At 34.2% G+C, this 13,687-nt stretch overlaps 1 protein-coding gene across 1 annotated transcript in view; it reads right to left on the bottom strand.

The window, feature by feature from the left end:
- LRRIQ1 (leucine rich repeats and IQ motif containing 1) overlaps positions 1 to 13,687 on the bottom strand; it is a 117,045-nt gene that overhangs the window by 85,123 nt on the left and 18,235 nt on the right. The window contains exons 11-12 of the mRNA XM_088141859.1: positions 11,555 to 11,748; positions 10,021 to 10,148 (exon numbers count right to left, since the gene is read on the bottom strand). Of these exons, the coding sequence (XP_087997985.1) occupies positions 10,021 to 10,148; positions 11,555 to 11,748 (322 nt within the window). The remainder of the gene's footprint in view (positions 1 to 10,020; positions 10,149 to 11,554; positions 11,749 to 13,687) is intronic.

Here is a 13,687-nt window from a genome sequence, read left to right as displayed (position 1 = left end):
AAGAGGTGATGACAAAAACTGAATAATAATTAAAAAAAAATACTCCCCACAAGTAAAACAGAGTAGAATTTAACTAATTCAGAGGGGGACACAGTTTTGTTATGACAGTTAAAGCTACCCCTTTTACATGCATACCTATCTGAAAATGAAAATCGATAACATTATAAAAACACTTTAAAACATTTCAACTGAGTACAGCATTTTTAAATCTGAAGCAGAGACATCATGAAGAAATGCTAAATTCCACAGTCTAAAGAAAAGCAGATAACAAAGAAAACATCACAACAGGTGGCAGCTCCTATCTAATCTTGACTGATCTCCAAAAAACCAAATAGGGTCAGACTTGGTTAGTACTTGAGTGGGAGAACACCAGGGCATCCCAGGGCTGAAGACTAGACTGGGGAGTTGAAAAAGCATGCTGGAAGAACAAAATGTCAAATTACATCTATATTTTGCTAAGAAAACAATGTAGATGAGAACATGATTAATGTAGATGTATCTGTGTAATCAACAGGGGTCAAGCTCAATTTAAGGTAGGCTTTAAAAACATTTATAATACTACATAAGAAAATTATACAATATTACTATTTATTTTCATTTGACAAATCTATGGAAGAGACAACTATTACTATAGGCAAACTCATGCCTCTCCAAGGAATAGTTACCCGAACAGGCTGCAAAGCAGCTGGAGAAAAAGAGTGAAGACATTCCACTGTTTCTTCAGCCACATTTGCCAGTCCTTCATTTGAATCTTTGCTGCCTGATGCTCCCACAGGTTACTTGATTGTTTCTCACAGCAGATCATTATAAGAACTATATATTGAAAATGGGTCCTGAGTTTGTTTTTATTCCTCCTACCCTGCCCCTTTTCCTTCTGTATCAAGTCTTTTACATTTTAAGCCTGAATGTAGGCATTATTATATACTCTTTCCAATCTGGAAGATTTTTGAACTGTAAGATAACTACAAAGTAGCTATTTTTGCAAAGAAAGAAAGAAATGAAATGCATTGAAAATGTAGTGTACTGAATGTATTTAGTTTTTTTTAAAAAAATGTTTGTGTTGCTTAGATGTCACAATATAGGATTCTTCTTTGCTTATCAATGTCTCGGAATAAGTTTCATTAACTGAAAATATGCTGGATTGAACATCACAAACCCTTAATTCTCCTTTGTCTTTATGCTTCTGTTTGTTCTATATTGGTGTCATATTATCGATTTGTTCTAAATCTCATTGAACAGTATAGCAAGTATTAAATATTAAAAACTGCATTTTGTTTATTTCAAGTACATGAAATTTCATCAGAAAAAGGTTACTGAAAGTATTCCAATGATGAAAAGGAGTATATCTAATCCATTATTTCTAAGTAAGTTTTAGTTAAATGCAATATAACTTTCTGTTACCTCCAATTTGCAGGTATTACATAAAGATTAAAATCAGTTTCCTTTGAGGTTCTGATTTTCTGCTAATCCTTCCCTGCTTTTCTCAATTAAAATAACTCAGTAATGAATTATCTGCTTAAAGTGTATTTAAATTCTATTTTTATGTGTAATTGTGAACTCTGCAAAGTAGACTTTGGGGTGAGGCAAAATACATTGCATATGGCTCAATATTTTAAATTGATATTTATTTTTGATAAATGTTATTACCTTTCCCAAATTTGTAAAAAGATAAACGAATATAAATAGAAAACTGTAATGATGGAAGATAGAATTTATTTATTTATTTATTTATTTATTTATTTATTTATTTATTTATCACATTTATATGGCTGCCCATCTCGCAAAAAGCAACTCTGGGCGGCATACAACAATCAATAAAACAACAAATACATGCAAATACAAATACATAAAAATAGTTATTATAAAAATATAAAAAGTCATTACTAAGAATAAAAATATTATCAAATATTTAAAAGATTTTTTCGATGATAGGCTATGGTTAATTTGTAAGGTGCTTCAGATACAGGTCAATTTATCCTTTCTTTCCAAATGTTATGTATGCTTCACCAGAGCTCAAAATTGCAGACTGATAGTTTGTAATTTTAGACAGAAGAATTAACAGTAATATTCAGCAAAGTGTTTAATCAAGCACTTCTGTTACTAAAAACCTAAATTATGGCCATCATGAATTACAGAGGTTAGATTACTTGGAGCAGTTTGGCAGCAGTCAAGTCGAATTTTGATTTCATGGTATTCCTAATCTACAATTCAAACATATTTTCTGGTGACTGTACTGCTATTTTTTTAATTAGCTTAGTAATATAAGTATTGACTATGCAGTAAAATTATAGACCAAGGTAAAATAGTATAACTTAATTTGAGTAACTTTCTGCTTAGTAAATTTCACATCATACATTACTTTTTAATATTGGCATTTAGAGTGGTATGTTGTAGAGAATTCAATATTTAACTTGTTTTTTTAAAAATCTAAAATTCATATTGTATATTCTACTTTAAATAATAAGATCCTTTTCAGTCTGTCATTCTATAGTTTCCTTTACACTGGCGGTCTTTGTCCTTTTCTTTTTCCTTTTTTTAAAAAAAGAAAATTCAAACCAGAAAAACAAAGGACATTACAGAAAACTTAATACCACTTGACCTTGTCCCACTAGCCCTGGGCTTTAAAAGGATATAAATTACAAAGACGACACAAAAGCAAAAGATATTTTTTAAGAATCCAATAGCTTCCTTTTTCTGGTATCATTTAAACCCAAAGCAGTCACAAAACCAGGACAAAGACAAGTAGAGATACATGTATAAAAAAAGTAAAATTGAAATAAACTTGAAATTACACATATGCAGAACAGAAAAAGAACAAAGATTCTCGAAGTCTACAATAAACATATTAAACATGTCCTTAATCCAAAATAAAATTACTATTTGCCTGATTGATGCAGGCAGCTTCTCTATGATGCCAACAAATTTTTCTTCCAGAAAGCTAAGTTTAAGCATTAGATCTTTGAATTGACTTGTTAGATTATTTATAATGACAGCATATCTATTTTCAACAATGAAGTAAAGATATATGAATAGGACAGTTTATAAAATGTAAAAGACAATAAACTTTTCATTTATAAAAAGGAATAAACTAAAATCTATTATAGTTCATGCAAGTACATTTTGCAAAATATTCAGGAGGGCAACACCTCAATTCAAAGGAATATTTTAGTTCAAATTCTAACACATGGTTAAGGCTTCAACGTGAGATCAAAAATAGACCAGGCTATTGTTTCTTGAACACATCTCTCTGGTTAATTGATTCTTGCTCAATAAAGCCCCCCACCCACCCCCATATTCAATTGGAATCAGCCTTCCTGTAACTTAAATATATGTTCTATGGAATAAAAAAGAGCAGATTGTGACCTTCTTTGGATATCCTTTCAGGTATTTCATAGAACTATAGAATCAGAGAATTAGAATGGAGCTTGGAGGCTGTTGTGTAGTTAATAATCCTCCATTCACTGAGGAGGAGGTAATAATCCTTCATTCACTGAGGAGGGACAAGGCAAACCTTTCTTTCCCCATTCAACCAGACAACCATTAAACAGGCATGCCCGGGCTTACCCAACAGGTCCTCCTTCCCACCCGTGCTGGCAAAAAAGCTTTTTCTTGAAACAAAAGGGAGGGAAATCATCTGGGAAGAATAAGGAGAAAGAATACTTGGAGGAATAAGAAAGAGAAATTGCTGGAAAAATATAAGCAAGATGGCAACTGGAAACAACCACATAGCCTTACTAAGCTACTTTCAAGAAGAGGCAGAGAACGAACCAATGCTTGAGCAGGGGGAACTATGTTAGGAGTGAAGCTGAACTTCTCTGGGGACTGGAGGTAGAGGAGGGTTTTCTCTTGTAAAGAGAAAAATCTTCAGGGAATTTGGTCTGCTTAGCACAGGGAGAAGGCAGAGACTCTAGGTATAGGTATTGGACAACTCAAGTCCTGCAGAAGAGCAGAGCTAACTGTCTCTTGGCTGGAGGGGAGAGGTGGTGGCAAATCATGAATTAGACAACTCTAGGGAGTCAACATGAGTTAAGAGGAAGTGCTTTTAAAACTTGTATTGAAGAGCTGCAATCTATGGGAATCGGAGTAGTCAGAAGCAAGCTAGGGAAAACCTTCCTCCTGATAAAATAAAAGTCTTAATCCTACAATTTTGCATTTACATTGTTTTATTTTCAAGTGTGATAGTTTACTTTATGGATTCTGATATTTGGAATGTGTTTCAGAATCTGACTCTGATTTTTATATCAGAAGGTTATTGATTTTAGGCTAACCCAAGTCTTGTAAGTTTTGTACCATCTGCAACTATCTTAGCTGTGATCCTGCCCATCAGATCTGAGTCCTTTCTCCCTACAGCATGCTATGAGAGACTGATATATGAAACACTGCTTGATTGCTAATGCCGTATTCCACCCAGCCGTAATTGTTTGGGTATTTGGCTACACAAACTAAACAAACATTTTATTTTACCTTTTTTATTTTTAATAAAGCTCAATTCTTAAATTGTAAGAGTGATGCATTTGTTCTGATATCCTCAAAGGAGCCAAGGCTGCTGTTCTTTGGCCACATTCCTCAAAGCTATTAGGACAGGAAGTAACACCACAGAGTAGGTTTTCTATTACCCTTATTATACCCAGTTTATGAGTAAGTTGCATAGGCTGTGAAAGACACATCTCTCTTGCAATCCGATGTTAACGTGGTAAGGCTTAGGTCAAAGCATTTCCTTCCTCCAAGAAGATAGGTGGTGCCAGTGGAAATGTTGCCTAATCCACAGCTAGAAGGTGCACCATGCATCCGAGGAGGAAGGAGGCAGTGCCAAAGTCATGGCCAGGAGGGTCACCCACTAATATTGTACTTCTCTGGGCATCCACTACTGAGGTTATGCAGTCTATCTCCCAGCTCAGTACAGGATCCACTAAAGCAGCTTGTCTCAACTTTTTTACCCTGAAAGAATTCTGAAATAATTGCATAAGAGTTGCAAAAGATATGAAAACTTCACAACACAATTCACTTCTCACCTACATAATCCACATTTTACAACATTTATAACAGCAGCAAAATGGTAGGATAGCAGCTGGGTTGCATGTATAAAAAGTCTTATCACTGCAAAGTGCAGTGCATTGTGCAGCGCACGAAGTTAAAACATTTTTTTTCCACAATCACGATCTCTTGTGGAAACCAGTTGAGAAAGGCTGTACTAAAGCACTTCTAATAAATAACCATCCACTTTGTGTTTGCAGACCTAGTTAAGGAGAACTCACAGCCTCAGGTGGCAGCATGTTCCACTGGCTGACAGCCAGGAATTTCCTCCTGCTGCCTAGCCTGAACCTTCTGCCTTGCACTTTTTCTGCTTCTACTCTCTTTCTCCTATGTATCACTCCTACTGTGGGACAACACTACATATATCTGAAGAATGCTATCATATCCCACTTTAGTCTTCTCTGGCTAAATATACTGAATTCCTTCAACTTCTCTTAATAGGAATTAATTTCTTAATTTCAGACTAAACCAGTATTAGCTGGGTTCAGTGTGAGATATTTAACACTTCAGATTTTTCCGCCTACTGGTGATGTTGTTAGAAAACTCTCCTTCTCAACAGAAACATATGGTATATAAGATTTGCTCTTGCATGACAAATACTAGCATATAAGCAGTTCTGAGAGCTGCAGGCTACAAAGTACCTGCTATGTGGTAAGCTAGTAATGATTAGGCTACGTTCTGATTCAGTCAGGTGATAGCAGCACTGCTGCACCTCCTGTTTCAGAAACTGATAACAGGGCTAATAATATAAAATATGTATACGTTACTTTCTCTAAGAAACAGTAATTAAATGTAAGTAATAGAATCTACAATGGCAGAAAGTGAAGAAGAACTAAAGAGCCTCTTGATGAGGGTGAAAGAGGAGAGTGCAAAAGCTGGCTTGAAACTCAACATTAAAAAAACTAAGATCATGGCATCTGGACCCATCAATTCCTGGCAAATAGGAGGGGTAGAAATGGAAGCAATAACAGACTTCATTTATTTGAGTTCCAAGATCACCGCAGATGGAGACTGTAGCCATGAAATTAAAAGACACTTGCTCCTTTGGAGGAAAGCTATGGCAAACCTAGACAGCATATTAAAAAGCAGAGACATCACCTTGCCGACAAAGATCCACATAGTCAAAGCTATGGTTTTTCCAGTAGTAATGTATGGCTGTGAGAGCTGGACCATAAAGAAGGCTGAGTGCCGAAGAATTGATGCCTTTGAACTGTGGTGCTGGAGAAGACTCCTAAGAGTCCCCTGGACTGCTAGGAGGTCAAACCAGTCAATCTTAAAGGAAATCAACCCTGATTGCTCATTGGAAGGATTGATAATAAAGCTCAAGCTCAGATACTTTGGTCACCTAATGCAAAGAGAGGACTCTTTGCAAAAGACCCTGACGCTGGGAAAGATTGAAGGCAAACGGAGAAGGGGACGGCAGAGGATGAGATGGTTAGATAGCATCACCGAAGCAATGAGCATGAAACTGAGCAAACTCAGGGAGGCAGTGAAGGACAGGAAGGCGTGGCGCGATATGGTTCATGGGGTCACGAAGAGTCGGACACGACTTAACGACTGAACAACAACAACAATAGAATCTAATGAAAAAAATGTGTAAGAGAGGAAATCATTAAAACATAGGGAGGACTTCGAAAAATGGATAACTAGTGATCAGAGGTGTCTGCAGAGGTGTCAAGGGAAGGAAATGATGAGAGCCGTGTGGTGCCATTGTGATGCAAACTGTGCTTCTTTTGTATATGTATCATGACATCATTTGCACATACAAAGAGGTGGAACATACACTATGACAGTGTGATACTATTTTTATCATTTTGACAAAAACAATGGATCCTGCTGATGCCTTCGCTAGGGATATAAGATTTTAAATCTATTACAAAAATAGGTTATTCTGGTATATTTATAAGAATTCTGACAAGCCATTAATTTCTTAGACATGAGCTTGTTTAGCAAAATTAACTGTTACTGCAAAAGAATTGAAAAACATGGCATGCTGAAAGATGAGAACTAGGTGCTTAAATTAATTATATGCACAGAGAATCCTCTATCACTGAGAAACTCCAATGAAAAGATCCTGCTTTTTGTTGACAAAAATTGATATGTGCAATTCTTATTTATTTGTGGCTAACATATACTACTCTCTGAGTAGAATCGTAGTTCTTTCAGTCTTAGAAACTGGAATTACCTGTAGCACTCAAAAGGTTTGTTTCTTTCTGGCTTAGTATGCTGTGTGAAGCCAGACAATTTAGACTTATTCAACAACCAAGCTTAGAAAACCCTGACTGTATATACTATGTGTACCCAGTTGCCTGCTGAGTTACATATATTACTAAGCCAGGATTTGCTGATAATAGTCTGGTTTACACATAATATAAAGCAGTATTTGGGGGGATTATACAACATGCTAAATCAAAAGCCAGCAAGTAAGCAAACAATATTATACTTTAATATGATATGTAAACATAACCATAATTTCTGTACTAGAAACTGTACAAATTAGTTCTGTAAACTATTATTTACAGAAATTTGGAAGAAAAAATCCCTCTAGAATTAATTCTTAATTTTCTAACAATGATAGTGATGTCAAATGGACACATTGCCCAAATGTTTGCATTCAAATACATATTTGGAATGCGAGCAATGTCTCTAAAAATATTTAGGCATTACCTATCAAAATTCTGAGAATTAAACTTTATTCAGCATTAAAGTTTACCTTTAAAATGAATTCTTCCTAAACTAAAGATGAAGACTTGTTTTTTATTTATCACTTGCAAATTAGACTTTCCTATTTGGACCTTTAGTCCTAACAAATATATGGATTCACAATCCTAACATTCATAAGGGCTTCCTGAAATCAACAAAAGAGGAAATAACACTCAGTGCACACTCTCAGGAAGAAATCACACAACTGCCTCAACTGTAGGATAAAAGCAAAAGAACAGCTTTTCTTTCAACAGCTTATTTCATTACATTCAGTCCTTTCTGTATAGAACATCCAATCACTTATGCCATAGCAAAAGCATATGGAGTTGCTTAGAACATAGTTATATTGATAAAGAAACTACAAATATCAGCTACTGATATATTACTTTTTTACTGCTTTAATCAACATTTTGCTGATACTGTCATCCATTCTAGCTATATTTACAGTCATGGCTATTCACTTTGTCCTCATTCTCACTTTTGGCCAAATGATTTATGTTAAAGATGTTGACACATATAGCAGACTTAGGGGAAGTTTTTGCTACTAGAAATGTCAGCCAGATATCTGCTCAGTTATTATGACAAAGTGCTTCCTTCCACACAACAGGAAGCACTTCACCAGCTGTCAACTGTAACACAGAGCATCAAAAAGAGTGGTTAAGGGGGGTATGGGAGAGTATCAGGGGCTGAAATATATACGACAGCCTAAAGCTTGGTAGTATAGCATATAATTTATATGCAGAAGATCCTGGGCTTAAGCTTTTATATTTCCAGCTTTAAAAGAAAGTCTGAAAAAGAAGCAGATCTGGAAAATATCCCTGTCAGAAAGATGCATCCAGATCTGCTTCTTTTCTTAGAAGGATCTTTTGTTCAGACCAGAAAAAAATGAAGTAGATAAATATGAAAGGGGTTCAATAATGTTCAATACAAAAATTTAAAAAAATAAAAAATCCTAATTAGAACCCACCTGTTTCAAAGGTTTTTTGAGACTCAGACTGCAATCGTATTCTGCTTTTTTGAGAGTAAATCCTTTTGAATTAACTTAGATTTACTTCTGAGTAAACATGTAAGCTGCAGTCCTATGCACACTTACTTGAAAGTAAGTTACATTGCACACAATTGGATTTATGAATAGCGATGCTTATGTTTGTGCTGTGAATTTGCATGGAATGACAGAGCTTGTCTTCCATCAATTCATCACAGATTCTTTAGCTCTAAAAATTAATTAAATGTAGGGTACTGTGTCATTAATTTGTTTTAAAAACACAGTACCTACAATATGTAGTTTGAATACTACAGTGTAGAGAATTCTAAGGCTACAAGAGTGCAGGTACAGTATTTACAATAAAAGATTTGGGTGTACCCATAGCAATACAATTTTGGTTATGACACATTTACTAATTTAAATTATAAAATCCTGTTACTGTGGTAAGGATGTTAGTAGTAAATAAATGAAAAAGTAACATGAAGGACAATTTATTTACAATAATGGAGATTTAATTTCTATAAGACTCCCTGTTTAATCAACCAGGTAGAGTTTTGGTTTTTGTTTGTTTTTGCACATAAAAAATTCAAGTGCTAAAAAAGGTAACTAACTTATATTTCCAACCAAACAATTCTTATTTTAAAATCAGTGAATACTTGATACTTCTATTCTTGCCAAAGATGCCTGGCTAAAAAAAAAAAATTCCAGATTTGCATTTCATTTTTCATTTTATCCCAGGCAATTATGGAATCACAACTCCATAATTAACATTAACAGAAATCACTTAGTAATGGATATATCACATTGCTTTGTGATAGATGAGTTCCCCTTACCACATTTCTTACTATTCAATTAGCTTTTATGGTATTTCAACATCTTGGCTAAACCAGCCCTACATTTAACTTACTCAGTTGCCATTAGTAGAAAATAAATTCTTGCAGATGAAAAATCAGACTGAGATTCTGCCAATCCTTTCGGTTTACATCAAAATCTGATGTCCCAGAGTTATACGAAGTTCCAAAATTCATTCAAAGCTAAGTGTGGCCTTCAGTCCAAGATAATTGGTATTTTCCTGCCTTATATACTAATCACTGAAATCCAGCTAACAATTTCCACCACTCTTCTGCCAGCTCACTTGGTAGTTTGTTTGTTTGTTAAGTGACTGCTAAGATGTCATTAACTTGCAGTTTCATGCTGGCAATCAGTGGGGAAAATGCAGTGTATTAGTTTTTTCCCACCTCCTTTTGTTAAAAAATAGATCAGTGACTCCCTTCTGCCAATAAAATGCTTAGTTTTACCTGTTTTGTGAGATAAACAGTATCTGTAGCAAAGGCAGCCAGTACACAAGAAGTTTTCCCAATGTGGAGATGTTATTGTCTTCCAAATATAATTCTCTTAGCAAAACATGATTGTCCAAGTTGGGGAACTAAATATAAATTAGTAATATATTAACAAAACAGTGCAAGAGTAGCTGAATTCTTTCTCCATAAATAATCTTTACTTACTACTTTATTTAATACAAACCATTGTAGACCAGCTATAATTACTATGGCAGCAATCCTAAATACAATTATTACAGCAAAAAGCTATCAAATTCATAGGGACTTATGTCTGTGTAAACCTGCGTAGGATTGCCCTGAAAGTCTCTGATATAAAGGTGAAGTGAGGGAATGGGAACGTGTTTCATTACACTAGTACTGTACTACTTACATCAAATTCCAGAGAAAGGTAGCCAAGTTACTTTGGTTACCACAAGCACAGTTTTGAGACATATTAACATTTAGGTATGATGCAAGAACTGAATTTACTGAATCAGATCCATAAATATTATACCCAGTTGATAAACAGATTACTATACTGTATATACAAATAACACATGTGAAAAATGGAAACGATGGGGTGAAAATAATTTAAAGTCATATATCTATTTCATATAGTTCTAATTAAGCTTAAAAATCCTCCCTTAAGAAAGCTGAAATTTCTTCTCTCCAAGCTACAAACTCCCAGCTACTGCAATCTTTTCTCACAGGGGAACACTCTTTAGTTTTCATCTTATAGTTGCTCTTTCTCATAACTTGTTTGGCTCTCTGGTATACTTCTGAGACACTTAATCAAAAATACAGATTGTATTTTAAATATCACACCTGATGCGCATATAAGGACATTACCATATAGGCAATTTGATATTCAGTCCTCTTTTTGCTCACTGTGAAATTCGCATGATATACTCAAACATGTATAAAGAAAATCAGTGAGCCCTTTGGCAACAGTAGCTAATGAAAGCATAGTCCATGTACTGTGCATATATTTGTGTGTGTGTATTTCTCTATATAGATGTATGTCTGTGTCTATAATATATATCTGTCCAAAATTCTTTTTCCCCACATATCTGCTTACATCATTAAGTGCAATGAACACAGATAATTTTCACTCATGCAGCTTCATTAAAAGGGCTGCTGTGGACATAAATCAGGACATAAAATGGAACTCTGAATTATACATTCCTTTTCAAATACTAAATATAAAATGTTAGAGTACTTGAATGATGAAAACGTTCAAATCCTTTTCAAGATGATAAAACACCCCAAACGTTGAAAAAAACATGCCTTCTTTTCTGAGCCGGAAAGAATTTGTCCAAAATGAAAATTTATTATCCAAAAACAAAGGATGAGTGCTTTTTGATTTGGAGTTATTGGATTTACTCATAAACACATTCAATAAGCTAAAATATATTTATTTATAATAAATTAGTTAATATTTAGTTAATATTTAATAATGTTTAGATTTCTTTAATTAGGCATATAGTTTTACCATAGAACATCAGGTTTTTACCTCATTGAGGTTATTTCCCTGTAATTTCAGAATCTGAAGAAGACCACAGTTTTCAATGCCTTCAATATGAGTAAGATGGTTAAAAGAGCAATCTATATATAGTAGAGTTGGAGTAGCAGAGAGCCCTTTTGAACTGATCAATTGATTGTGATCCACAACCAGTCGCTGGAGTTTTTTCAATGTCTCCAACCCTCCTAAAAACCAAACAAAAAATAATATTGTATAGCATATTAAAGTTAATTGAATTTATAAATAGATTGATTTATAATGGTGTACTATTGTTTAAATATTTTTATCAAAAAGTTTAGTCTATAGAAATCCTATCTTCTATACTATGATCATTATTCAAATTCTCTTGAAACCATTAACAAATAGTAGCTTAGTACCTGCACACAATGTGTTTCATTTTCTATTTTTTGAATGATACCCTAATATATTATTCATGAATTTGAAAACAAATGCATTTGTTTAGCATTTATATTTTATCCCTCAACCAATTCTTATGCCAGCTTGCATGGCTAAAACTTACCAAAATTGACAGCAGTAAAGAGAATCAGTATGCTTTCTGTTATCTGTATTTTGTCTGCATAAACCCTTCAGACAGGTACATCCTAATCACATTAGCCTTGATGACTGTGCATGACTATATGAGAAGAAATCCACCACACAGTCATTATATCACAACACAATATAATGTATTTTAAAAGATGGGGAAAAGGTATTTATAATGGATGTTATATGTGTGTACATTGATTGATTTGTTCAGCTCAGTGCTGAACAAAGAGAGGGGAAAAATGTTAAAAGTGAAGACACCAACCTGTGTGTTATTGACTAAACATGCTGCACTGCACTGTAAAAATTTCAAAGTTTTTTTCTTTTCTTAACAGAGAAAAAAATCTATTATTGAAGGTAAAAACTAAAATATTGATTATATTTTAATTTTCCCCACTTCACTTATGGGGAAATCATTTTAGATATGCTGCTAATTTTATCCAAAAAACTGCACGTTAATTTTTTTCTGAAATGAAAATGGCCTCAAAAGCTAACCAGCACCATCTAGTGGATTCATAAAATACAATAAAACCAATAGTCACTTTGTGCATATTTGTGCATATTTCCTTTTCTTTTGGAAAAGTCTGCTCAACCATTTCATCTGAACTTCCGCTTTGAAAAGAAATACACACAAATGCACGTCCACCCACACCTACATGGACACCTCCTGAGATGTTACCACAACAATTATCTTCCTGTCTTATGCATTGGTTTGGATTTCTACAACAAAATGAGACACTCCCCAAGTCTTACTACAAAAATCAAAGTAGGTAAGATTTTACATTATTATAAATAATTAATAAAAGACATTGAGAGCACTTTCAATTGTTGCCCTAGCACAAAAGAAAATTGCCTCTCGAAATCATTAAATGTGGGTGTACAGGTGTGCTCTATTCAACCATGTGGCATTTGTTCTCTGCAGCTAACAGCCTTCGGGGGGTGTCTTCAGAAGGAAAATTTGATCCTCTTTGGTATTGATGAAAATCAGCTGATAAAATGTTACTGATTCTGAAGAAATCCAGTACCCTCACATAATCTAGTTTAAAAAAGTTTATTCTATTTAAAGTACAACTGACAGATTCATCACATACTTAATATTATATATAGACTTTCTTTAGAAATTGAAGGTGTCCTGACAGGAAAACAAATAGGTTTTCTTAACAAACACATTTTTATCAGTTTTCTAAGGTGCTCTCTAGTTTCAGAGGATGCAGAAAATAAAAGAAATATTAAAAATTAGTAAGTGACTAAGATATTACTAAGCTTTATTTTAAAGTGACAGCTTCAGAATTTCCAATATACCTTTGGGAAATTCTACAGGACTTAGACATGAAAGAAGTGAAACACAAGTATATCTTTGTGTGATTCAACATTTCTAAAACAATCAATATATTACTGTGTAACATGAAATATAAGCCACACAGCTTACTAAGCAGACCTCCTCAAAGCAGCTGATGAAGACAGAAAAGCAGTCACGAAGTGGTTTTCTTGAACATCTACTTTCTTACTCAGACTCATCTCATGTATAAGCACAGTGCTTTCATTGTATATACAGACAGGACAAGAGGCTTTTACACTGTT

The sequence above is a fragment of the Python bivittatus genome, unplaced genomic scaffold (assembly GCF_059951505.1).
Source record: "Python bivittatus isolate LINGU-HERP-01145 unplaced genomic scaffold, Pbiv_v1 ctg000330_np1212, whole genome shotgun sequence".
NCBI lineage: Eukaryota > Metazoa > Chordata > Lepidosauria > Squamata > Pythonidae > Python > Python bivittatus.
Note: the sequence above shows the minus strand (reverse complement) of the source record. Positions and strands in the feature narration are given on the sequence as shown.